The sequence below is a fragment of the Thunnus maccoyii genome, chromosome 9, assembly GCF_910596095.1.
Source record: "Thunnus maccoyii chromosome 9, fThuMac1.1, whole genome shotgun sequence".
Classification (NCBI taxonomy): domain Eukaryota; kingdom Metazoa; phylum Chordata; class Actinopteri; order Scombriformes; family Scombridae; genus Thunnus; species Thunnus maccoyii.
Window position 1 is genome coordinate 18,472,320 of NC_056541.1, and position 27,698 is coordinate 18,500,017.

General features: G+C 39.8%; 1 protein-coding gene across 3 annotated transcripts; it reads left to right on the forward strand.

Moving 5' to 3' along the window:
• Positions 1-27,436, forward strand: hip1rb (huntingtin interacting protein 1 related b). Of its 3 annotated transcripts, none has more exons than XM_042420652.1 (32): positions 1-99; positions 13,574-13,637; positions 14,142-14,284; positions 14,628-14,684; positions 14,846-14,926; positions 15,055-15,131; positions 15,356-15,417; positions 16,305-16,445; positions 16,605-16,662; positions 17,139-17,214; positions 17,453-17,620; positions 17,718-17,773; positions 17,887-17,959; positions 18,385-18,568; positions 18,670-18,758; positions 18,861-18,977; positions 19,078-19,179; positions 19,398-19,592; positions 20,938-21,085; positions 21,293-21,379; positions 21,483-21,590; positions 21,743-21,879; positions 22,623-22,733; positions 22,833-22,891; positions 23,160-23,190; positions 23,309-23,371; positions 23,529-23,629; positions 24,097-24,202; positions 25,139-25,262; positions 25,359-25,420; positions 25,940-26,170; positions 26,274-27,436. In XM_042420652.1, the coding sequence occupies exons 1-32, from the start codon at positions 40-42 to the stop codon at positions 26,280-26,282; spliced, it is 3,180 nt and encodes a 1,059-aa protein (XP_042276586.1). In that variant the 5' UTR covers positions 1-39; the 3' UTR covers positions 26,283-27,436. The 3 variants fall into 3 exon arrangements, with proteins under 3 accessions (XP_042276586.1, XP_042276584.1, XP_042276585.1); XM_042420650.1 differs by lacking the exon at positions 1-99 and adding an exon at positions 4,147-4,585; XM_042420651.1 differs by lacking the exon at positions 1-99 and adding an exon at positions 4,147-4,585 and having other exon boundaries at positions 17,721-17,773.
• The last annotated feature ends 262 nt before the right edge of the window (positions 27,437-27,698 follow it).

The following is a 27,698-nucleotide window of genomic DNA, read 5'->3' on the forward strand; positions in this document are numbered from 1 at the left end:
GTTCTGTTAACTAACAAACAAGATGACCAACAGCCACAGATGGATGTTATGACACGAATACTTCATGTCCATGATAGAAAGAAGAAGACGTCAGACAACGTGAGTCAGATACAGCTTCTCTCTCTCTGTCTCTTTGGTTGCTAATTTCATCTCTGATGGTTAAATGTCTCTGTGCGGCTTTTTTGAGTTTTTTATCTCCTTAACAAGAATGCAGCAGAGATCATATAATGTGTTGTGGGTAACGTTAGTTTGCTTGTTGAAGTTACAGTGAGCTGTCTGGACTCACTCATTCATTCGTTTTTAATTGAGTGGTTGTTCAGTCACCTGTTGATGTTGTATGATTAGTGTGCAGGAGGTCTGGCTGCTTGCTTCTGACAGTTTCTTTAGTTCGTTTTAAGCTGAGCCGTATATTGAGTAATAAGCTTAAAGTAGCTAGAATAACAAGTGTTAACTAGTGGTGTAACTGATTGTAGTTGATCCGTGATCCGTACGGATCGCCCCCCACGGTTCGGCAGGCATATGAACTGCGGATTAATTGCAAAAATTTAATGTCTTATTTAAGACAAAGTAAACAAACTCCTGTAAGTACAAGTCATGGACAGACAGGGTGTCGCTAACAGGGATATTGAAGAGCAACGATCAAACCAGCATCTAACAGGTTCGATGTGACATTTGAGTTATGTTTACCTGCTGTTTATTATGAGCAGTTTATTAGCATCTAGCTGCTAACTGACGTTTGCGGTGAATGTTTGTTATCATCAAGTTTTGATGATGTGGACAGAGGCTGTTTCATTCACTGTTTAAAAGAGGAAGGTTTCATGCCTCATATTGCAATAACTGAGCATTGGATATTTTATATATTTTATTTTATTTTATTTAAACATTGGACATCTTAAATGTTGTTTTCATTTAAGACCATGGGCAAAAGTTCCTTGCTGTTTCTGGCTGTAAGTGTGTTATAGAAAAAATGGAAAACAAAGTTTTATTTGTCTCCCCCCCTTTTTTTCGCTGACCCCTAGTGTTAACATATCAGCTTTGTAGACTATATTTTGTATGTTGTGCACATAGATCAGAGTGTGTAAGTCATGTATTTGATACATGCATTAATACTTGTGAACCTACACTTTTAGATCTGTGAATGTTATTAGTGTTCAGTCTTTCTAGTATTCAACACTGATCTGAACCTGTATCACATTATAAGCTTTGTGCTACTTTACATATTTCTGTATACTAAGAAAATACATAGGAAACACGTGTAAATCATGTGATATCTTGTCTGTTTTTGATGAGAACATAAATTTGTTGTCACAATAGAACAGTGTTATAAATTTGAATTTCACTTTGTTGGTAAAATGACACATTTGAACGACTCCATGGCTAAAATGAGCACTTCTTTGTTTAGAGACATTATGTATATGCTAAATGTCTTTAAAGAGCAGCCTTTTCACCACTCAGGGGTTTTTGTTTTTGAAAGCAAATTGTTTTATTGGCATATAAAATTGCCCCCCACCCCTCGGATTTCATCAGGTGGGGGACAATGATATAGTTTGATATATATATATATCAAACTATATCATTATATATGTATATGTATGTGTATATATATATATATATATATTCATAAGAAAAATGTATAAAGAAATCTATCAAATCTATCCATCAGTCTCTACTGTATTTGAGGAAGGAAATGATTGGAAATGAAGTGCATTGTGAAAACCATTTTGTGATGTGTTCATTTGGAGGCTTTTTTGAGGGGGAGGGGGTTGTACTATGATCTTTAACAGTATTACTAGTGAGGCGTGAAGAAGGCGTATAGATTCATTCATAAACACAATCTGCTCACACCGACAGTATGTGAACCTCTACTGCTGTCTGGTGGATACATTTGAAAATGCTGCTTTTGATGTATGTTTTGGAGACTTGATCATTATTAGCATGTTTCCCTTAATCAGTTGGATCAATCTTCTTACTTCAGTCATGAGGGACGCTGTGGAGATGGTGCTAATTTTAACTAAAAATGTGTCCAGAGGAGAGAAAATTGTAACTGTTCAGATGTGATGATGTTCATAGCATTTTGTAAAAGGCTGTTTGATCAATAAAGAGTCCTATGCTTAGAAGTAGGAGGGTGAGTGAAGATGAGCAATTGTAGGAGTGACCATTGCTAAACACTTCATGACTGAACAGCACATCACATTTTTATTCAAAAACAAGTCATAGTGCTTCTTTACAAAGAGATAAAACGATTAAAACAAAAGGTTAAAACAGAAGCAGACAGCACACAAAAGCAACTGTGATGGAAAATGTTCCATCTCTACTCTACATCTCTGATTATGATCCTCTTTACACAGATTCTCACATGACTTACCCGTCATAATGTCACTATCAATCATTATCTTTTCACAGCTGTCACCCAGTAATGCATCCATGGATGTGACTTGGGCCTTGCCAGTTCAGAGACTGGTTGAGAATGCACGAGCAGTGTTCAGACAGTGTGGAAAAATGTTAAAGAGCCAGTTTGGCCTGCAGGGCAAACGTGTCCTTTTGTTCCCTTCTCCTGTTGTCCTATGATCAGCCCTTGTGTTTCCTTCACCTGCATACCTGGGAACAAAACAAAACATCACGATGGCCACTCTTTACCCGCCATGACGGACATGAAATTCCAGTCTTGCAACCTTGAAGAGGAGTGAAATGCAGGCAGGGCCCTAAATGTGCATGACAAACATCTAAAGCACCGTTTTTAACACAATTTACTGTCACACAGAAAACTGCTAGGTGGGAAACATCACTGACAGTTTGTAGCCTCATTAAAATAGACAGCAAAAAAGAAAAAAATGGATAAAAACTAATTAAACTGTCAGCTTTCAGTATATATAACAGAGTTTGTGTAACAGATCGTTCCAAGACTGAATTGATTTATTGCTGGAAGTTTTGGCTGAAGTTGTGAAATGATAGAAGTTGAAGAGAGCAGCGACAGAGACAAAGAAATCAAGTTTTTCCACATACCATGGGTCAGATGATTTATCTACTGAGCTGGTTAAAAGCAAGGGACACAGTAAACCCATAACCATAAGAGAAATGATCATGTATCATTTGTTTATTATCATCTATTGATTCCCTTTTACTGAGTCCAAATCTACAACTATGGATGAGGTTTAAATAGGCCGATGAACTGGATCGATAATCTATTGATGACTTTTTTAAACTTTGAAGCAGCTGTAACTCAATGTGAGGTCACAGAGTGAATTCATCACAAACTCTTATCAAACATATGAAGACATAAAAATATAGCTACTTCATACATGTCAAGTAGCAGCAGTTACAGTGAGTCACACACACACTTACACACACATATATAGACCGTATGAACAGAACTCTGCACTATAACTGCTGCTACTTGACATGTATGAAGTATATTTTTATGTCTTTGTATGTTTTATGTTTTTACATGTTTATGTATTTTTATTTTGCATATTGAGCTAGGAGTAAAGGCGATTTCATTCTGCTGTGCATTTCTCATGTGTATGAATGACAATATAGAGTCTAATTTGAACTTTTGAACTTTGATTTTTTTTTTTTTTTTTTTTTTTTTAGTTTTTTCATACATTGAACTCTGAGCTTTGTTTCTTGTGCTCTTTTCAAGTTGAAAGCCACTGTGTTTATATTACTTTACATTACTTTTCAGCATTGCTTGCATTCTTAATAGACCCACCTGGGGGCAGATGTGCAACCATATAAGTCCCAATAAAATCATGTAAACTGCAGCTGAGGTTGCTTTAATAACATTTGGATAAGATGTGGTGAATTATGACACGCTTTTTAAGTACATAAAGTTGTACAATTGTAGCTATTATGTGTCTGTGTGTCAGTGCAGTGCACACATCCTCTGCGCACGTAGCTTCATTTCCTGGTTTATGTCTGTTATTGTTAAAACAGATGCAATCTCGGGATTAAAAGAGAATCACGAAAGGAGAAAAAACAACATCTAAAATAATCCTCATGGTTTTTAATGTCATTGAGATGACGTCACTGCTTACAGCAGAGGGAGACAGGGGACCAAAAATCGAAAATACAGATCAAAAAATATCATTATAAAAAGCTGATTTTAAAACATTTTGACATACCTGCATTGTGACAAACGTCGCTGGGGAAAAAAAATGAGACGCGATTGGGAGGATGTCTGCAGCAGAGATGACATGGTTAAAATGATGATTTTCTCCACATATAGGGGGAGGATCGTCCACGTAACGCCGGGCGAATACACTCAGTTGCTTTTCTTCCTTCAGCAGCTACGCATCACCAGCCGTGTCATGAAGCTCGGAAATGTCTCAGACACACAGACACACAGCCCGGAGACTAGATAGAAGAAGAAACCTCTGATATCTGCTCTCCTGCTGGACGCTTTGGTGTTTTGTTTTTATTTTTGGGTTTTTTTGAGGGGGAAAGGTGGAGAATTATTGTTTCCTGCTGCTGCCGTCATTATCCAAACTAGAGGATGAACAGCATAAGACAGGTGCCGACTCTGGTGAAAAGCAGGCGGACTGAGGCCAGCCTCGGAGCGGAGAGGGAGCATTTTGACAAGCAGCAGGTAAATAGTATAAAAAGAGGCAGTGTGCTTTATTCAGGCCTGCTGTGGCTTTTCTGGATGACTGAAAGTGTGTGTATGTGTGTGTGTGTGTGTGTGTGTGTGTGTGTGTGTGTGTGTGTGTGTGTGTGTGTGTGTGTGTGTGTGTGTAGTGATCACAGTGGACCGCATAGGCCACGTTTTCCAATTAACACATTAACTGGGGAATTGAACCTTTCATCTGTGAAATAAATGACTTGAAGGCGTCGCAGCGTTAAGTATTGCAGTTTATCTTCTTGGTAAAAAGATTGTCAATTAAAGCCAGCTAATGCATGAGGCTGTAACATGCCCTGAGTGTCTCTGAAATGTGTGTTTATCCCCAAAACGAGTATTTATGGTTATCAGTAGGGCTGCAACTAACGATTATTTTCATAATCAATTAATCTGTCGGTTATTTTCTCGATTAATCGTCTAGTTGTTGGTCTATAAAATGGTAAAACATGGTTAAAACCTGGTGAAAGCCCCAAATATGTTTCAGTTTACTGTCATAGAAACCAGAAAAGAAACTGGAATCAGAGAATTTGGACTTTTTTTTCTTACAAAATGACTCCAAAAGATGAATCGATTAGTTAAGATAGTTGGTGTGGTTGACAAGTAATCGATTAATTGACTAATCGTTGCAGCTCTTATTATCTTGAACTCTAATTTACTAGAACTGAAGGTTTCTTACTCATGTCTTAGTGGTTTTCTCAGAGAGCGAAATCATTTCACCTTTGACAAGAAGACTAAAAGTCAACTGAGTCCGTATGCTGTTTTAGTCACACCATTCATTCCTCTGTCTATTGGTTTCGTGTTGATCTAGTCCTTCCTGTTTGGCCACCTTTCCTCCCTCACAGACATTTCTTGCTGTGCTTTTTTTAACAGCCTCGTTGTAGGATACTGCAGAGAGGAAAGAGTCAGAGAGCTTTAACTTTCAAGTATTGTGCTTGTGAGATACTCAGAGATCCGATTTTGTTGGGAAAAAAGGAATGAGGTTTGTCTCATTCTTCATGCAACAACAGGTGCTTTGTGGTTTCTTTTTCTGTTCCATCGCTGCATTCATAGGCTGAGTAAAATCCATGCATGAGTAAGCTGCTTTAATTTAGACAGACGTACATTCAAAGTATTGTTGACTAATTTGTTAAAGACAAACCAGCAGGTCATTTTCAAGCAGCTGTTTCAAGTGACACACACAACGTGGTGTGACTCAGAAACATGAGATTCAACGGAGGTTGAATAACTAAACAAACTGTTGAGCAGCCGCCTGCGAGTTCAGTCCTCCAGCACTTGTTGTGTTTTATTTGCTTTTCAGACATGTGTAGAAAGGTGGAGCTGAGGCGCGTGAAACGCTGCTCGTCCGCCCCCTGTGGCCCTTCTCCCTCACAAAACAGTTTAAATGATATTATTTTAATCTCTTATTATATACATTTATAATATACAAAAGCAAAAATGAAAACATGTCACTCCTTCTCCTGCTGCGTGTTTGTTGAGCCCAACTTCACTTGTTTTTTATTATTGCAGCATATTTGTTGATTTGAATAGCAAAAGTAGGCATTGTTGCTGCATTTGTTCCCTGTTGAGCAGCAAATGTTCAACAAGGCAGGTTGTGTGTTATGGAAAAGCACACAAACTTTCAATATTATGTCTAAAATTGGGCTGCAATTATTTTCATTATCGATGAATCTGTCTCTTCTCAATTCATCGATTAGTTGTTTGGTCCATAAAATGGTGAAAAATGTTGATCACCATTTCCCAAAACCCAAGATTCAACCTAAAACGTCTTGTTTTGTCCACATCAACACAAAAATATTCAGTTTACAGTCATAGAGGACTAAAGAAACAAGACAATGTTCACATTGAAGAAGCTGGAATCAGAGAAATTGGACATTTTTTTTCTTTAAAAAAAGACTCAAAACAACTGATACATTATCAAAATAGTTGCCGATTAATTTAATAGTTGGCAACTAATCGATTGACTAATCATTTCAGCTCTCGTCTAAAACAGCACATGCAGAATGAAGTGAAACCAGTTTGATTGACTTCCTTTAACTCTTGTTGATATGACTGACTGAAGAGTTCAGTCCGCAGCCACAAGGGAGCAAATCTCAGCTGAATGGATCCACTGGGCAACATGCAAATTGAAGTGGCTTTATGAGGAAGAATCCTGAATCCTGATTGGCTTGAATGCTTTTTCTACTGCTCTTTATCAGCATTTCACTATAAGTGGTTCAGTATGAAGCCTCAACTAATGAGTTAGTTACAATATCTACTGATTAAAAGCAACATTTGTTTAAAATGGCATAGCGGTCAACTGTTGGTTCATAAAATTGCTCTTTTAATTGGAAGCTGTAATGTTTAAAAGGCTTCTGTTTGTAGGAGGGAGCCTGTGTATTTCTCCATTAGATTAATATTTCTCAATAGTGCTGATTCATTCAGCACACTGACTGAAATTCTTTTGCTGCACTTCACCCTCACTCTCCTGCGTTCTCGCCTCTTTATGTTGACCTCGGTACCAAGGTGAAATGTCTCACACAGCGTCCTGTGTGTGTGTGTGTGTGTGTGTGTGTGTGTGTGTATATGTATATGTATGTGTGTGTGTGTAGTGTAGTGTTTGCTTTCCCTAGCTGCTGTTGCCCGAGTGAGCGCCCATGAGAGAGGGAAGGGGGGGATGGGAGTAGCAGAGGATAAACACAGCAACTGAGTAGGAGTAGAAAGAGAATTAAAAAGCACTTTATGATCGTAAGTTTCTCAATTTAATGAAGAGGAACAAATTGTTAAGTCTTTGTTTATGTGGTGAGATCTTATGTCTGGATCTGTGTTACTTCACGCACGTCTTAAAAGCTGCTCTATTGTAGTTTTTACCTGCTTAAAACTGACTTGATTAATAACCACAAAGCAGACATTCAGTTATTGTGCGTGATCTGCACAAGTCATGCATTATTTACTAAACATGTGGTCATGATGCTCATAATATCTTTGTATTGTCACTGAAAATAGACCAATGTTATACAGTGTAACCATAATTAGGGCTGCAACTAATGAATGATTGATGAATAATGAATCTGTTGATTAATCAATTAGTAGTTTAGTTTACAAAATGTCAGAAAATGGTGAAAAATCTCAATCACTGTTTCCCAAAAGTCCAAGTGGACGTCCTCGAATGTCCTCTTTTGTCCTGACCAACAGTCCACAACCTAAATATATTCTGTTTACTATATAGAAGACTAAATAAACCAGAAAATATTCACATTTTTAGAGGCTGGAAGAATGAGAATTTGATTTTTTTTCTTATAAAAAAATAACTAAAAACAGCTTATATGATAAAAACACTGTATTTATGTTATGGTAAATACATTTTGTGCCCTGACTCACATTATAATTATATTAAACAGTTACACATAATCATGTGCATCATGTGAACCACGAGCCAGCTTTGCAAATTGGCCAAATACAGTGTAGTTCCCGAAGGACAGTTTTTCTTTTGTTGAATATTTAAGTGGAAGCCGTATACATAATTTAATTAGAGACATAACGTAATAAAACATAACCTCTGTCTACACAGCCGGTCAATAGTTCTTTTGATTCGTTCTCTTTTTCAGTTAATTTATTCACTCTGCCTTTATTGAGATATTTCCAAAACTTATAGTCCGCTGCCCTCAGTGAGACTTTTATGATCAAGTATGTGAGTGTGTGTGTTTATGTGTTGTTGCTACAGCTGGTGTTTGTTTGTGTTTCTGAGGGTCTTAAATTAATCTCATGATCCTCTCGGTGAATATGATGTGCAGTTATGTTCTTTGTTAATTCCACATGTGTAGGTTTCCGGTCATAGCAAACTTTTAGTGTTAGAGCTGCAACGATTAGTTGATTGTCAAGACGGCAACTATTTTTGATAATCCATTAATCATTATTTTTCGAGCAAAAATGCCAAAAATTTAATGGTTCCAGCTTCTCAAATGTGATGATTTGCTGTTTTTTCCTTTTTCATATATTACATTTATCATGTTAGTCAGACTAAACAAGCAAACTGAATCACCATCGCCTCTGAGAAATTGCAGATGCCATTTTTTTTTTACTGTGTTCAACATTTCAAAGACTAAATGATTAACTGACTAATCAAGAAATGAATTGGCAGATTAATCGATGAGTGAAAATAATCGTTAGTTGCAGCCCTATGGAGAGTGAAATCAACTGAAAACCTCATCAGATGTGTGGTTTCTGGGCCGTGAAGGTCTGTTTTGCCCTCTGTGTAGTTCGTTATTATTTGTATCTATACAGTGTGACCTTATGTGCGGCGTCCTCCCTGTTAGCAGGGGCGAGCTGTTAAAAGGAGAACAAGAAATCCAGTGTGGGCTGATGTGAGGATTATTGCCTGTGTTGATGTGGGAGAGGCAGTGCGAGTTTAATCAGAAAAAGCACAAAGAAGCAGAAGTCGAGGAGAGGAGCAACAAAATGACGATTTATTAAAATAACTTAATGACCTTGTGAAGCCTCTTGATCTGAGAAAGAATGTTAAATTGAAAAAGTTATAAAACAGTAATTGGAAAAACATGTCCAGGTGTTCACTCAGAATACACTCAAGGATATGTAGGCATTAACTATGCATCCTTTGTTGCTTTTATGACACACTTTCACTGCTTTTAGCACACTGCTTCAGGTGAATCGTCACCTGTGTTGCTACATGTAGCCAAGTTCAGCTAATAGGTGTGAGCGATGTTAAAGTGTGTGTGTGTGTGTGTGTGTGACCTTGTCAGCCAGATCCCAGCAGCAGTCTGTTGAATTAAGCTGATAAGGACCCGCAATAAGTGCTGTTGCCTGGTGGCATTGTTTCTAGTGAGAAGCAGTTCAGGTGTAGCTCTGATGCTTTCACTTTATTAGCTGCAAACACACTCTATCACACCGGGGATGTCCACGCTGCTGAAAAGCAAAGAAGACAATAAGGTGAGTGGAGACGCTTCAAGGTTGGAGGTATTCATGCAGCATGCGGAGTGTGTGTGGTGTGTGTGTGTGTGTGTGTGTGTAGAGTGCTACAGTAATGCTAGCTGGCAATAGACCTTATGGCAGGCCTCGGGGATTAGTCCAGGCTTTCCCTCCCTCTCACTTCTCCTCTCTGCTGGTCAGAGGATTTACTGACGCTTGAACCAGATGCAGCACTAACCTGTCGGGCAGCCGCACAGTCGTCGACAGTATCAGCATGTCTGGAGCGCTCGGACCTAAATGCCCTGTTAGTAAAAAAGTTTGGATTACCTTTCACCATGGCGTTAAGGTTATGGTATCTGTGTGTGGGTGTGTGGGTGTGTGTGTCTGTGAGAGAGAGATGTCTGTAGCTAGATGTGAGGCTAGGAAATTTACTGGCAATTAGAGAAGCTGTCTTGTTGTTTAGAGCAGAAACAATTAGTCGATTTAATCAATTAGTTGACTGACAGAAAATTAATTAGCAGCTATTTTGATTTGATTTTCTTTTAGTCCAAACATTATTTTGTTCTAGTCTCTCAAAAGGGCTGAAATATGTTGGTTTTCCTCCTCTTCATATCAGAGTCTTTTGAGTTTTTGATTTTTATCGTGTCGGACAAAAATAGACATTTGACGTCACCCCGAACCTGAAGAAACTGTGATGGTATTTTTTACTATTTTCTGATAATGTTTCTGTTTTATAGACCAAACATTTACCAAGAAAATCATTGGCAGATTGGCAGATAAGAATCGTTAGTAATTGAAGGGTCACCAGTTTGATCCCCATGCAGCCAGTAACCGTAGTGGCCTTGAGCAAGGGCATGTAAGGGTATGTACACAGAAGTGCTCCAAGGAGTGACTGAAATCGTCTATTGTTTCCAAAACAGCACAGTAGCTGGTTATCGTGCTTATTATGACAGTTACCTGTATGTTCACCCTCTGCCTCCTGTCCTGCATCCGATGTCCTCCTCCTTTATTTCCCCTTCGCCGCTCTCTCGCTGCTCTCTGACTGACTGACAGCCATTCTGGATGTACTACACGAGTCCCCCTGCAGCCTCGCTGCTCAGCGGCCATCTGTTGAGGCCTCTGTGCCAGGCACTGTGTGCCAGAGCACGGCCCCTATCCAACCCAATCTTCTACCCCAGCTGTCGGCCTTCCTCCCCCAACAAACCCCTCATTGTCACACGGGCCTCCGTGCTAGCCCACTGCACTTGCCCTGTGTAAACGGGGGACTAGCAGTTCATTTTGCGTCAGAGGGAGGCGGGGGCAGTCTCCTATTAACCAGCGCTCCCCTCTCTCACTCTGAACGCCAGTTTTCACCCACAGTAGCCCCTCTGTGCTTTGTTGTGTGGCCATGTATGTTTTGGTGGTTGTGTGTATATGTATATGTGAATGTGTGTGTGTGTGTGTGTGTGTGTGTGTGTGTGTGTGTGCACGTGGACTGTGGAGGGGGTGGCGACTTCCAGGTTTCTAATGTATTAAAGAAGCTTTTATAGGACTTTGTGGGATTAGGGGCCTTTGCCACTGATAGGTGATTATGTTTTAAACTAAGATGTGACATAAATTTCTAAACCAGGGTTTTATACTCTTATTTACCGGCATGAGTGACCCCCAAGGATACATATTATAGTTACATGTTCATGTTTAAGGAGCCTTTTTATACAGAAACATCATTTAGGGAAGATAAAATAGAGGCTGAGATTGAAGGCATTGCTGCATTCATGCTTGAACTGTGTGTTGGATTAGTCTCTTATGTAATACTGCGATGATGAAGCTGCAGCTTGTTCGCATCATACAGATATTACGAGCCTCAAAATAGATTGTTGAAATAACACCGGGGGATATTAAAATACAAGTAGCATTTATGTTAAATTTCTGTCTTAGTTTCCTCTGTTTTGGTGCAAACTGGCCAGAGTTTGACACAAGTCCCCAAATCAAAGCCAAGCATTTTGGAGTAATAAGAATATTATGTATTTTTCCAAGCTGTCCTTATTCCATGAACTGTTCCCAGCCTGCAGGTTTTAACAAATGTTTTTAACAAAGGTCTTCTCAATACAAAACCTTGCAGCACAAACAGCGGGGGGACACAGGACTGTAGAATGAGGTCATTCTCTGGCCACGTGTTGATAACTTTTTCAGCACACGTCTCCTCAAACAAAACGCAGCACTGAACTTTGTCTTAAGGTGGGGCATGGCGCGCAAATTTCCAAGCCCGATATAGCTATGGGTGGCGTCACAGGAGGCCGGGGTAATTGTGCTGTCTAGCCGCAGCTTTGATCATTATGTAATTGTTATGTGTTTGAATGGATGATTCAGATCTCTCTTGTACATTCCTAAAAGGCAACGCCATGGTCACAACACAATTGAGGTTTGGTCACACGCCAGACTCAAACTGCAACAGGGATTTTTTTGTGGATAATCGAAATTGAATTTAAAAGGCAGGAAGGAAGAAACATCAACAGTGTTCGGTGTTTTCATGTACAGAATTTGGGCAGTCTACACACAAACAGTTGCTCCTAACCAAAAAGACTTTAAAAAATATTTTTTATTTGTTATTTTCAAAAATCTTAATGGAAATCCAGTTCAAACTGCTTTGCAAACTGTCTGTGGAGTATACAGCCCTCTGTAAAGCACTTATTCCATCCTTATCACATCAAGTTCTGTGTTTCCTTTTTTCACTTCCACTTTACAATTGTAAGTTTGTATTTGGCTGATTGTTATTTTGTTATCAAGATATTGTTTAAAAAAAAATGTAAAAAGCGTTCTTGTGAGTGAAGATGTAGCATGAAACTGTGCCCAGACAGTCTTTGTTTTCAGTCATGCTTCAAAAACAGACGGTGTATGTATGCATGAAGGACGACAGAGGATACAGAAAAATCTGCAAAAGTCTTTTTCTTTTTTTTTTTAATGTGCGCTCGGTCTTCTCATGGTCACTTATAAATGAAAAAAGTTTTGTAACTGTCTGGGAAATCTTTTGGCCTTGAGCATGATTCATAAAGGAAAAACATACTCTGTAGTTTAACAAGGATTCACGGTCATCGCATTTTTTTCAGATTGCTCCTGAAAATGTTATAATCAAGAGATGATTAACAGTAATTGTTTATCTCCAAAGCAACCTTGGATGACCATGATATGACCATACTAAGCAGATTTTGTCTGGTTTTGCAGCTGAGGTGTACCTGAGGTTCATTAGAATATCTGAGTGTCCATTGGGACACTGAGATGTGTTTCTCTGTCTTTTCCTTCCTGCTACTTTTTCAGCGACACTTGTTTTACCTGCTGGACGGGTTACAGAGGAGCTCGCTGTGTGTCCTTCTGGTGACACTGAGTCTCTCTCAGGCTCATTGTCAGATGATTAAAGATGTTATCTTCTGATACAGGCTTGGTCATGTTTTACTTGAGCTCACATGGATAACGAGGCATACAGAACAAATACCATATATATTTGTTTAAGGTAGATTAGCAGCTCTAGATATTGAAAGTTTGATATGTATTTTAAAAAGTTTGTGACATAGTTGGAGTAAAGAAACAAGGCAGATGTAGATGTGGTTTTTTTTTTTGTTTTTTTTTGTTTTTTTGTGGTCACGTTTGGGTTTATGTCAGACTAAGTTCAGGGAACGAGAGCATGAAATCAAGCTGCTAGTTCATCCTGAATCACTCAAATTGTTTCTGTTCAATTAAAATCAGCATAAGGTGAAAGCTTAAAGTCCATCTGTGCAACACTGTGTGTACAAAGTGCAGAGTCATTGTTTCCTCGATTCATTCCTGTCATTGCAGTGTAGCCTGTTATCATTTGTTTGACTTTTGGTCTTTATTTAACTTCTCATGACTTATTTGTATTTGCCATTACATCTATTTTGAGCCCTAACACCAGAGGGCTGTGTCGGTGGAGACCCAAGCTTAGCCTGTACAGTGTGGGCTAATCAGGTGTTTTTGCTTTTTTTTTTTTTTCATATAAGGGTCTTTGCTCCTCTTTTTGTGTTCAGTGCCTTGATTAAATCCTCTCCTCTCCTCTCCTCACAGCTGAGCAGCATCAGCAAAGCCATCAACACCAGTGAGACGCCTGTGAAGGAGAAACATGCACGACGTATCCTTTTTAAAAAATCCTAATTCCACACTAATGTGGGTGTAGTACCACTGTTACATCATTACCTGTAGGTAATAAACTACCAGTGTATTACTACCTTCTTGGACAGACATATGTGATACTTTGTCATATTTACATTCATGGATAAATGCGTGTCAGTACAGCACACTTGCATAAAGTCATCATGAAACAGCATTTTCAAAGACTGTTGATTGTGTAATTTAAGGTATTTCCTGTTTGGACGGAGGATAGGTGTGGAATCTAACAACAGGACAAGTTCAAGTCTAAACCAATAAGATACCAGTAAAACAAAATAAAATGTTAGAACAATACCAGGCATTTATTGTGAAAATGTGTCTTTCATTACACAGAAACATAGCTGTCATGGTGAATATGTCAGTTTTCATATTCATTGTGAGTTCAATGTTTACAAAAACAGAAAGGCATGTGGAAAAACAAGAAGTCCTGTGATAGTTTGTGCTTCCTTAACAACAACGACAACAGGAATCATCTTGGGGACTCACAGGGAGAAGGGAGCCTACACCTTCTGGTCCTACGCTCTGGGCTTCCCTCTGGCCAGCAGCTCCATCCTGAGCTGGAAGTTCTGCCACGTACTGCACAAAGTCCTGCGGGACGGTCATCGCAACGTAAGGCCACTCCTCTATTACTTCCTATTATTATCTATGACACCACAGAGATTTTAAAAGTGTAGAGATGTTCACTGAAGAAAGGCAAGGCTGTATAGTTGCTGCATCAGGAGTTTAACAAAAAGCTGGAGACACATATATGATATGATTACTCACTTGTGTATTTTTCTGAGTATCGGCTTTCTTTCTGGTTCTATAATGCCCGGTTATAAGAATATCCAAGCAGTTGACGTTCACTTTTTTTAAACACTGTGGAAAATAAGATGAAAAAATGAGATTGTGACGTGTGAGACTGAGTTGAAGTTGTTTCTAGTTGTTCATTCAAGCCGTCAAACCTTCACAGGTGCTACAAGACTGCATGAGACATCACGGTAGTCTGGTTGAAATCGGGAAACTATGGGTAAGTCTGTTACTGTCATTGCATCTTTCTTTTTTTTTTTTTTTTTTTTTTTTTTTTTTTACATAATTTAATTATTTAAAAAGAATGCAGTCAAAAACATGAAGAAAGTTTTTCAACTTAACAAGACAGATGTTTTTTTTGTTCCTTTTCACGGTTTCCAGGGCAACCTCCATGACAAATACGGACAGCTGGTGGCTCTGTATACCAAGCTGCTCTGCACCAAAATGGAGTTTCATGCAAAGGTGAGAGCACCCTCTGTCATATGTCACTCCACAAGGTCTTTTTCCAAGATGCACGTAATGGGTGATGTCAGGATTACACAACAAATGGAGAAATGGCTCTAATTTGGTTAAAATGTGCCCCAACGCAGCATTCAGAAATCCCACCGAACCTGGAGGTCACCGATGAAGTCCTGGAGCGCACTGCAGGAACCGACATAAATAATGTGTGAGTCTCCAAATGCTGCAGAAAATAACCTTTTTTTTTTCTTTTTTTTTTAAAGTTTCTTTTGAGGCTTTTAACTCCAATAAATCATGAGCTGCCATCCAACGTTGTTCATAAAATAAACAGACAAGCCCTGCTGCTCTCTTCGTTTCACAGCGTCACACATCATTGTTTCTGAGCGAGGGCCTCTTTACTGTCTAACAAACGTATCAATTTCTCTCCCGCAGGTTCCAGCTCACAGTGGAGGTGTTTGATTACATGGACACAGAGCTGAGGCTGGCTGAGACAGGTGAAAAAAAAAAAAAAAAAAAAAAAAAAAAATCCTCCCACCTTTCCCCCATCCTGCTCTTCTAAGGAAGAGAAACCTGAGCTGCAGTTCAGAGCTGCAGCCTGCTGACATTATTTATTTATGCACAGAGGCCTATTTAAAAAAAAAAAAAAAAAAAAAAAAAAAAAAAAAAAGGTTTAATGTCAGCAACTTGTCCTGCCTGTTTTCACGTAGACTGTAGTCCAGTTTATTTTAAAAAAGTGATCTCAGTCACTTGTCCTTGTGTTAACTCATCATGTTCTCCTGTTTTTGCCTAAATTAGTTTTAATTGACGAGGAAATGCCTGCAATTAGAGGACATTAAGTTGATTTCCTCCAGTTTGGCTGTAAAGGATATCCTCCTCCCAGGCCTGCAGGGTGGAGGTTCAGGATCACATCACAGCACCATAAACAAATTTTGTAGATGTACCGTGAACGAAATGTGCCTGTAGTTTTCCTCACATATGCGTCCACACTTAATGGCACCCTTGTTTTTGCATTATGTATGAACAGATGTTTCAACACTACATTTTTGAGTCATAGGTGTAAAATCTCCTTATCAGTGTTTGGTGGTATAGCTGAAAGTGTGTGCTGCTGCTAATTTACCTATCAGGTGCTCAAGTAACAAGTGAGCCAAATGTGAAAACGAACACTGACTCACTGGAAGAGTCTGAACTTTATTCAAGTTATCGGTCCAGGGCCTTCACCAGGGTCATTTACAGAAAAGAGTAAAAGCACAACCTATTCAAGCATGACACAAAGCCTTTATTAACTTTCCAGTGATGACGAGACAAAGCACAGAAATAGTACAACAAAATGTTTAGTAAATACTTAACATTTATTCTTCTGTCTCTGATCTCTCTCTTCCAGTGATCCGACAACTCAACACATCCATCGCCATCTCCACTCTCACATCTGGCCAGTGTCGCCTGGCTCCACTCATCCAAGTCATCCAGGACTCTAGTCACCTCTACCACTTCACCGTCAAGCTGCTATTCAAGCTGCATGCTTGTAAGAACACTTACAGAAAACATACATAAACGTGCTTTAGAATCTGTGAAAACGTGTTAATATATCCTGCGTCAATGAATTAAATTACGGCTCTAATTCAAGATATTTATGTCACAAAATGCATTGCCTAAAGCCTTTGTACCATGTCATGGATTTTAGGTCTCCCCGCTGACACTTTACAAGGACACCGCGATCGTTTCCACGACCAGTTCCACAGGTAGGTCGCTCATCCGCAGCCTCAGGCTACGAGTGAATGTGGGTGACTGTATGAAAGAGGCACAGATCATTATTTTACCAAAGGAAGTGTGCAACATAATCCTGCCTCACCCAGTCGCCACAGCGCTATGAACCGATGCAAATGTGCCCATGGCTGCCTCCCATCCCCCAGCCATTGTGGCGTATCAGTTGATGTCATCGCCACAGATCGTCACATTTACATCTTTACTGCTGAGTTTAGAGAGGAGTCTCCAGGGTTGCTTCAGATTCACATGAGCAATATTGATCACCAGTTATGTAGTTTAACAGTTTTCCCTCATGTTTTTATGAGTTTTTTTTAGGAGAATTATACACAGTTTGTGTACCTGCCAACTGTGAAAAACACTGTCAGGCCAATTATAATAAAACATCAGTATATTACACATACCATGTGAATATAAGAGAAAGTTATAAAATATCTTTTCCTTTGTCTTACAGCCTTAAGACCTTCTTCAATAAAGCCAGAGACATGCTGTACTTCAAGAGACTGATCCAGATCCCCAAACTGCCTGATGTAAGAGCACAGAGGGATGGGGAGAGGTGCTGAGTCACAGCCTCCATCTTGAATGACAGAGACCTCAGCAAAAATCTTAGACTACTACTGATACAGTTTATCTAAAAATTGGGAATATTGGCATATTTTTACAAGTTTCACGCAGTATTTTAAATGTTTACTAAAAGGTTTTCTAATACAAGACCATAAATAACTTGGGTTTAATCCATACCTTCCTTTTTTCTGTCCCCTTTGTCAGTCCCCACCTAACTTTCTACACGCAGCCTCATTGGCCAAGCACGTGAAACCGGTGGTGGTCATCCCTGACGAGGATGAACCAGAGCAGCAGGACGATGATGACGACGAACCCGAGCCGCTCATCGAGGTCAGCGACGTCTCGACATCCAGTATACAGGCTCAGCCGCAGGTATGGCACAACAGTCACAGGTTCACTCCCTCACACGCACACAGATAGTATGACTTATATATAAGCTTTACTGATCCATTCATTTATTTTTTCTCAGCAGTTTGACATATTTGATCAGACGTTTGGACCTCCGAATGGAGGCTTCGATGATAGGTGAGCCTGAGTGTTTTCCACCATAACTTGTGACTGTTAAACAGATTTTCAGCACTTTGTCTCTGCCAGAACACTGTGACACTGTGTGTTTTTCTTTTTTTTTTGTCCAACAGGGATCTCCAGATTGAGAGCCTGAAGCGGGACATGGAGTTGTTGCGAGCAGAGCTGGAAAGAGTAAAAGCAGAGGTAAGGACCGCTGTGTATGGATAACCTTTTGCTTGGGTTTCAGACTGTTTTTCTGTGTGTATAGAAGAGGTGTGACTGCAGAGGGCATTATTATCCATGTGCAAAGGAATCTGGGTCAGATTTTGGGTGGATGCAAATGCTGCTCCTGACGTGTGGAATGTGGCAAGTAGCCTCTGAAACGAGAAGTGACGACGGTGTCCAGTTGGGTTTCTGACATCACGGATACGATTTCAACTTGGAAAAATTTTTTGCATGTCGTCCTTCTTCACAGTGTTTCCTTGTCTTTCTGTGGTTATAAAAGCAGACACAAAAGATCAGATGATAATATCAGGGAAAGTATCAAGTGATGAGATGTTGGCAAGTGTAATGCACTGAGACCAGCAGATATTTCCTAAAGTGCAGATTTCCTTTTTCTACTCCTCAAGGCTCAGCGCTACATCACGCAGCTCAAGTCACAGATCAACAGTTTGGAGGCGGAGCTAGAAGAACAGCGGGCACAGAAACAACGTGCTCTTGTGGAAAATGAGCAACTGCGCATGGAACTGGAGGCTACGCGCCGCCGAAACGCAGAACACGAGAGCTTACAGGGCACCTTCATTGAGGCAGAAAGTAAGACGTGCAATCAACAAACAAAGATACAAATCGTACAAGCACATGGATATTATCGTATAAAAGTCAGGATAAACGTGCCGTCTCTCTTGTCTGTGCAGAAAGAGCCCAGGCCACTGAGCAGAGGTACAACAAGCTGAAGGAGAAGCACACAGAGCTCGTGGCCAGCCATGCTGAGCTACTTCGGAAGGTACAGACAGACCGCAGACCAGTCCAGAGGTGTTTGTTTTAAATTAGATGTCAGCACCTAGCTGTGTGTGTAGTAACACTAAACGCGTTAATGTGCTGACAGAGTGCAGACACTGTGAAGATGCTGTCTGCGACCCAGCAGACCCAGGAAGAGGTGGAGAGGACCAAACAGCAGCTGTCGTTTGAGGTGGATCGGATAAAGCAGGATGCTGACATGAAGGTTGGTGGTGTGTCATTTTTGTTTAAAAAAAAAAACAAACAAAAAAACAACCAGAGGTTTTAACAGTGCAACATGTCTGGTTTATGCTGTTTTGTTGTAGCTGGAAGAGCAGAAGTTTGAGATGGAGAAACTGAAGAGAGAGCTGGAGGAGAAGATGGCAGAAGTGACGCGCATCAAGGCGAATCTGCAGAGCAGCCAGATGGTGAATGTGCACCTGAAATGTTACAATACAGCCACGACCTTGACGATGCTCAGCTACCTTTCACCATCATTTAGTATTTAGAGTTTATTATCAGTTGAGTGTTTGTAGGCTGGAGGCATGTCAAACGTTTCCGGATGGACTTCCCTTCTGACACTCACAGCCATCTGCCTCTTCTGGCTTCCCTCTTCCCTCTCTCTGTCTCTCTCTCTCTTTGCCAGACATCGGAGCAAATGAACAACTCAATGGCATCTCTGCAGGCAGAGAAGGAGCGTCTGATGCGATCTGTGAGTGAGAAAGAGGCGGAGCTGTCGTCTCTGCGGCAGTCTGCACAGGTGCAGCAGTCGTCACTTCAGCAGGAGCGAGAGAGGAACAGCAGGGAGCTGGGAGAGCTGCAGGCCAAACTGCAGGAGAAGGTCAGTCAGGACAGCAGAGCCCGGCTCGCCAGTGTGAATGGCAGACTTATCTCCACTTAGTGCGTTTACTTGAGTTTTATTCTGCAGTATTTTAGGTGTTCCTCCTCAAAAGAAAGCACTCGGGCTGCAACTAACCATTTTTTTTTACCTTGTTGATTAATCTGCTGATTGATTTCCAAAAAATTCGATCAATTTTGGTCATTAATATGTCAGACGATGGAGAAAAATGCCTATTGTAATTTCTTTAAGGCCAAATGTTTTGTTAGATGAACAGTCCAAAATCCAAAGATATTCAGTTTACTATCACGTATGACACAGAAAAGCTTCAAATTCTCAAATGTGAGAAGCTGCTACCACTGAGTTTTTGGCATTTTTGCTTAAAAAATGACTTTATTTTATTGGATTATCAAAATAGTTGCTGATTAATTTTCTGTGGACAGACTAATCATTGCAGCTCTACTCATGATTAGGTTTTTGGAGAATCCCAAGTTACAATCCTGCACAAATGTGAAATATAACTTTTTTTATACTCAATAAGCACAATATTCAAAATGTACAATTTCCAAATGGTCATGAACTTCTGTTAATCTTAACCTAAATGACTTTAAATTAGTGTAAATGTAAATTATTCCCATTTTAGTCAGATTATTGCTGTGCAGTTTAAATCTAGTAAAACTATGATGCACAATCAAAACGCACTTTATAACACATTCTCTACCGTCTGATTCTTCTGTAAAAGCTGTAAAGAAAAAGGCTTGAAGCACAGCTTTTGCTTACTTCACACAACAATGGCCTCAAGGGCAAGCTTATATCACAGCAGCAGCATGACAGGAGGTTTTGAGGTTGAATACTTAAGGAAGAGTGCGGTTGTGGTCTAATGTGCAGCAAGCGTCTTCACTGACTCTGTAGTGCATAGACAGAAATAAGAATAGAGTCGCTTTATAAGCAGTCCATGAGAGCAGCACAGCCTAAATAAAGTCTTTTTAAGAATAAGGTCAATAGCTGGAACATGGCCATGGTCGGTGTAAATGTAGTCAATGATCAAAGAAAGTGTGCATGTTCAGCAACCCTTTTGGATGAATAAAGATTTTAAAAGAACACAAAGCAGGATGTGGGTGTACGTAGACAGACACATTTACATAGAGAAATGTGCAAATCTTCCATCTGGACTCCTTCCTCTCTTGTTTTCTTACGTTTCACCCAAACAGGAAAGGGACACAGAGTCTGCGTTTGATTAATTTAAAAACAGGCGATCATGGTCAGATAGCTTTCACGAGACAATACATTTATTGTTTGTATGCATGTTCTGCTGTTTGTGTATTTGTGTGTGTGGGTTTGCATGTAGGCAAGTCTTGAGGAGCAGCTGAAGCAGAAGCTTCTGGAGGAGCAGTTTTCTCTGCTGCAGGGCACCGTCGCAGAGGCTGAGAACATCATCCAAGATGCTGTTGCTAAGCTGGATGATCCCCTCCACGTACGCTGCACCAGCTCTCCAGGTCAGACCCCGACTCTATTATTATTATTACAGCAGAGATTAAAAACCAAAATGTGAGAATTGAAAACATAAAAGAAGAAAAATGGAGTGTTAGAAAGCTCATGGCCCTAGCAGACTAACGATTAACAGTATATTGTCTGTTCTGGAGACTTGAACAATTTTTTTTTTTATTCCTCTACTGTTGTGTGTTTGTGTCCTTCAAACACAGATTACCTCGTGAGTCGGGCGGAGGCCACGCTGAGCTCCATCGACAAAGTGAAAAAGGGCCATGCAGATTATCTGAGTAACATGGGGGGTACGTTTTCTCTGCTTCTGCTGACCTCATGGTAGTGTGTGGCTGTTTTGTTATATTTGTTGATGCGGCATGCTGCTCTCTTACTGTATGCTTTCGTAACCAGATGCTGGAGGGCTGCTGAGGGCTCTGACCCAGTTCTCCCACTCGGCTGCGGATACAATCATCAACGGCAGCGCCACTGCACACATGGCACCCACTGACCACGCAGACCGTAAGGAACATCTCCCAATACTCGATTTGATGTGACATCAGCGCTATTTTCAGATTCAACTCTGCAGACGCAGCATTTGAATGGACACTTTTAAGTGTCAGTGTACAAACAATGCAGCTGATGGTGGATTACTGCTCATTTCCATCCTGCAGGACTGTCAGAGAACTGCAGAAGCTGTGCCACTCAGAGTCTGCAGTTCTTGAAGGAATTGAAGTCCAAGACTACCCTCCAGAGGGCAGACCCGGCCTCCATTCGTGTAATCGTTCAAAAGATCCTGCACTTGGGCCAGGTCAGAGAAAACACTGCATATCTGTAATGATTTCTATAAATAAATGTACTCAAAAACTTCCAATAATTTTCAGGGACTTACCTCAAGATAAAAACAAAGCTGCACATAAATGAAGGTTTGCTGCAAACAAAGACATTTGTGCTGCATAATACTGTTTACTGAGTATTATTTAAACCTATCACTCCTTGTATCTGGGAGAGTGAGGTAAACATATGTTAGAAATCCAACATCTGCAGGTGAAAAATTGCTCTCACATCAATTGAAAGCTGAAATAAACTCTGTTACACCAATTTATTTTTATTTTTATTGTTTGCTTCCCAGGAGGCCAAAAATAAATCTCTGAAATTGAGAGCTTGTTCTTGGCTTTGACTTGATGTCAGAGGGTGTTGGATTACTGACAGATTAACTATTTTAGTTCCTCTCTAAAAGGAAAAAAGGAAGAAAGCCTCGGGAAGCACATCCAACTGCCTCCTGAATTATGAACAGTGTAAATCCATCCCTGTAAATCCAAATTTGGCAATATAATTTGTGATATTTTGGTAATGGTATTGATATTTTATGATTTAGTTGTATCATTCTACTGAACATTATTGGAAGTTTTACAGAAGTCTCATCTTCTTTCTTCATCAAGACTTGTTCAAATATGGCTTCACTTTTCACTTGTAATTTTATGAGTCCTTTCCAGTATTGTTCACTTAATTTTTGTTTTTATCATGACTAATAATTCTTCCTCTTAAATTCAGGAGCTGCGGCCGAAAGGCATGGACGTTCGTCAGGACGAGCTAGGAGATCTGGTGGATAAGGAAATGGCAGCAACATCAGAGGCTATTGAGCAGGCAGTCCGCAGGATTGATGTAAGTAGTGTGAATTTTACTGATATTACATATATTAAATTAACCTTTAATAGTGTTTCCAATGTGACTGAAAAATGTCTCATATGGTTGTGTATTTAGGAAATGATGAATCAGGCGCGAAAGGACACATCAGGAGTTAAACTGGAGGTTAATGAAAGGTTTGTTCCTTTTGTTCATCTGAATCAGTTAAACTTATATGAAGATGCATCATCCATGAAAGTTTCATCAAAGTCAGACTAAGGTGAAACTGTCACAGCCTTTCAGATTTTAAAATTATAGGTTGTAATTAAAACATCCTCATCTGGCAAATAAGTGTCATTCCTAAAATGCATCCTGTGTCCTTGTTGCCTGTTATCTTTCAAGAGCCACAAGTTATAAATCACTGTGTCAATTCTGGTTTAACTACTATTTCACTATATTTTTCAGAATCCTTAACAGCTGCACAGACCTGATGAAGGTAAAGTAGTCTGATGCTCTGTAATATCATATTCTACCTCTGCATATTTCCTATTTTTAATTAACATCATAATGAAAATGCGTTTGTGGCTCTCTTCTATTATCATCCTCTTCTTTAGGCCATCCGCATGCTTGTCATCGCATCTACAGACTTGCAAAAGGAGATTGTCGAGGGTGGGAGGGTGAGTTGGCGCTGTTCTAATTTTGGATCCAAAACTGGCAGCTCAGTCTTGTTTGTATTCAGCAGCTTTTGTTTCTGACTTCAAACCAAGAGACGCTCTTCTCCATTCAGAAAAACAACTAGCAGGACTTAACTGTAATGATGTTTTGCTTATTAAGGGCGCAGCCACCATTAAGGAGTTCTACGCCAGGAACTCTCGCTGGACTGAGGGACTCATCTCTGCGGCCAAGGCTGTGGGATGGGGAGCCACAGAGATGGTGTAAGTTCTCAGTTATAAAGGACATTTCAGTTTGTATTATCATATATTTAAATGTGTCACATAGAGCATTTTCAATTGCAACACCATTATCAAATCAGTTGTGATACTTATGCGTACCAACAAATGCTTAACTGTTCAGACACGGTAAATATCTATACCCGGCTTGTTTCTGGGCCTAATTTGGGAAAATAATTCAAGGGATCCAGAAATTAAGCATATTTTGAGCTAATTTTGACCTTGACACAAAATGTTTAGGCTGGAAGGGGATGCCAGCATTCTTGTCTTGGTTTACAGTAATTATACTAATGCCTCTAAACAGACCTTGTAATGGTTTTTTTGTGTTAAATGTTTTGTGACATGTGTGAATGACTCCGTTGCACAGATATTAGCCAGTGTGCAGAACTGAAAATCCTCCTGCAGAGAGGAATGAAGTGGTTTGATTTCTTTCTTTACCTTCTTCCTCACAGGGAGTCGGCTGATAAAGTGGTGCTACACACAGGCAAATACGAGGAGTTGATTGTCTGCTCTCATGAGATAGCTGCAAGCACAGCACAACTGGTGGCAGCCTCGAAGGTAAAACTGAGTCTAATGTTCCAGAAAAATACAATGATAAAAACCTTTGTTATTACTGTAGGACTATACTGCATTGAATGACACAAATTGTGAATATCACACACAATATTCCCCAGTCCTCTAAAGTGGGAGAAGGAGAATTAACCCGATTACATTAAATCATGAAGAAGTTGGTTTTGCTAATGTTACTCTCTACTTTTTAACCTCTTACAACACACTTACAGTAAGTAGCACATTACAATTTACAATTTCATTTAGCAGACGCTTTTATCCAAAGCGACATACATCTGAGAGCTGATACAACACAAGCAGGGATCTAGTCAGGAGAGAACAACACGAGTAAGTGCCATAAAGCTAAGTTTGAGTCTGATAGGACGTAGGTGCCAATAGGCGATGCACAGAGGCAGTGCATAGATTGCATAGAGGCAGATTTTTTTTGTCTGTTTGTTTTTTCTCTACCTTCAGTCCATCAAATGCAGAGGTGTTAATGAAAGAGTTTGGTCTTTAGTCTTTTCTTAAAGATTGAGAGGGACTCTGCAGAGTGTGGTAAATCGTTCCACCACCGGGGAACTGCAGAAGAGAAGAGTCTAGCTAGCGACTTAGGGCCCTGTTGTGGAGGTGGTATCTTTCATTGGCAGAGCGTAAAGCGCAGGAGGGAGTGTAGACCTGAATGAGGGAGTTCAGGTAGGCGGGAGCTCTTTTAGGTGCTGTTTTGTAAGCAAGTGTCAGGGTTTTTAATTTGATGCGGGCAGCAGCTGGGAGCCAGTAGAGGGATATCAACACCAGGGTGACATGTGCTGTTTTGGGCTGGTTGAAGACCAGCCCTGCCGCCACGTTCTGGATCATGGATCACATTGTCTGTCTAATTAGTTTCTGTGACTTCAGTGTGTAAATTGTTTCATTTGGAGTCACTCCAGTGCTCTCCTCTGCACTCAGGTCAAGGCCGATCGCAACAGTAAGAAGCTGTCAGTTCTCCAGCAGGCTTCTCGCCACGTGAATGAAATGGCAGCTAATGTGGTGGGCTCAACCAGGACGGGCCAGGAGCACCTGGAGGAAAAGGGTTTGTACAAAAGGATCTTTATACTAGACCTTCACACGACTGTGACGAGCGTCTGCCTAATTCTTGTGTTTTATCCAAACACTTCTCATGTTGCAGATACCATGGACTTCTCCGGGATGTCTCTCATCAAGCTGAGAAAAGAAGAAATGGAGTCACAGGTACGTCACTGCATGAGACTGTGAGAGGTTTACAGAGTGACTGATGTCTGACATTTCTGATATTTGTGTCATATAACTAGAATTAATATTTTCTCATGAATAAAAATGTAATTTAACACTCATATGTAAGGCTTTGTAAGTCTCCACTCATCATTAAATGGGTCATATTGTATTTGTGTGATCTATTTGTTAATATTAAGCTCAGAAATACACATTTTTGCAGTGTGTTGTTAGAATGAGTTTTATTGTCAGTTGTGTCCATAAAACTCTGCAATCTCCAAAAAATGGAGGTGACTAATTAAAGTTTATATCTTCAGCCATAGATAAATTAAAATAAAACACAATTTAACACTGAAAGATTAAATGTGAGCACAGGCTAAACTACTTTTTAATGACCTGGTATATTTTCCCATTTTATATTAATGAGTTTGGCTTACAGCTGGTTTAACATGGTGAAATTAATAAAATTAAATGGGGCAGAAACAGTTTTGACCATGTATTTTATGTCCTGCCCCTCAGGTGAAGGTGCTGGAACTGGAAAGTCAGTTGGAGAACGAGCGTCTGCGTTTGGGCGAGCTGAGGAAGCAGCACTACGGGTTGGCTGGAGTCCCTCTAGACCAGGTTTCTCAGGGGAACGGTGAAACCTCCTCGCTGGCTCATCCTGCATCCATGTCACCGAAACCCAGCAAGCCTGCAGTCCTGAAGAAACCTGCGTTGGCCCAGAAGCCCAACATCCCACCCAAAACTACGGTGAGGACTGAAAAGAAAAAAGAGTGTGTTGAATATGTGAAAATAAGTAAATTATTGTCGGTAAATCTTTTTTGTTTTCTCTCTTTTCTTCTGTGTGTTGCAGTTTAAGTAAATGCCAGAGCAGAAGATGAGACTGCTTCACTACTGGATGGTTGGATTGACCAGAGAAAGATCGCCTTTTTGTGAACATACAGTTCCTTTAAGTTGCATGCTGACAATCCTGCCGTTTCATTCCGCTTCTCAATGTTTTCTTTTTCTTCTTTCAATGTTTTTTCTTTTTCTTTGTTTTGCCAAAATGGACCAGAAGCCTGATTTTTTTTTTTTTTTTTTTACCCTTGATGCCTGCAAAGGACATATTGACTTTGCCCCCTTTTTTATTTTAGTATTTGGCATCACGAACAAAAAAAAGGGGAATATTATACTTTTAGGCTGTGTGAAAGTATTTTTTTTCTGCATCTGTAAGATTTTAGATGATTAAACACTACTGCTGCTTTTAGAATACAAACTTTAATACATAAATCGACAGCATATCTTGTACTTGTATGTCGACACTTAGTTTTGATCACGCTTAAGACAAACCTTTTGCACACTATGTTGGACCTTCATTACAGAGCACATCACATTTTTCTTAATGTGCACTATATGCTATTTATGTTGTGTTGGGCGTTCAAGGGAAACTGGGGAATCGCGCCATGTGCGTCCACGTTGCTGCAAAAGTTTTACATACCTCTGGCTTTGCCTTCAGTGTTCCTCTTATGTGCAAAACAGCTTTCTTTCTCAACAGTACAAGATTGTCTCAGAGGCCTTGAAATGTACTGTACTACTGAATTCAATAATACATGTAAAGACATACAGTCTGTATAGAAGTGTGCAGCTCACACCTAGTATCATTTATTGTATATCTACACGCATCTCTTGAATGTCCCTTTTTATTAGAGGAGAAGCTGGATGTTAAAGGATACAGATAGGCAACATCTTGCTCGCACACAAATATCAGATGTAGGAGTCCTTAATGCTTCTTTTAGGCTGAATATGGAGATTTAGGGTTAGTTTTATGTACAATATGAAGGTGTTCAAGTCCTCTTTGCCTCTGGGAGTTTTTTCTTACAGGGTCCTAAAATGCATCTTTTTATGTTCTGTCCTTTCCTCTGTATGAAATGTCTTTATACACTCAAATCTATTAATATATTTTAGTAAAGATAATGGTGGTTTTTCCTTGTAAGAAGTGTAAATGTCAAACAAATGAACAATAAATGTTTGATTTCATGTCCCATCGTGTTACTTCATTTTGCTCCAATCTTCTGAGGTGTCATTTGTTCAAGGATTTTACCAGTTTCCAACATATAATCACATAAAGCACATTTAAGGAAAACCTTTAACCATTTTTCACTTTAATTTTATTAACATATCTTATCTACAGGCTATGTTGTCCGAGGCTTTACAAAGCTATCTCATGTCAATGTTATGAACCAAAGTCAAGTAGTATATAACTGGACCTAAACTGGTGGAAATCACCATTAAAACAAAA

What these genes read in the sequence shown, in the direction of transcription:
- hip1rb (XM_042420650.1), top strand. Translation starts at nt 4,493, where the DNA reads ATGAACAGCATAAGACAGGTGCCGACTCTGGTGAAAAGCAGGCGGACT. An exon ending in TGCGGGACGGTCATCGCAAC is followed by an intron (nt 14,285 to 14,627) that starts GTAAGGCCACTC and finishes AAACCTTCACAG; the next exon opens with GTGCTACAAGACTGCATGAG. An exon ending in AAATGGAGTTTCATGCAAAG is followed by an intron (nt 14,927 to 15,054) that starts GTGAGAGCACCC and finishes GCCCCAACGCAG; the next exon opens with CATTCAGAAATCCCACCGAA.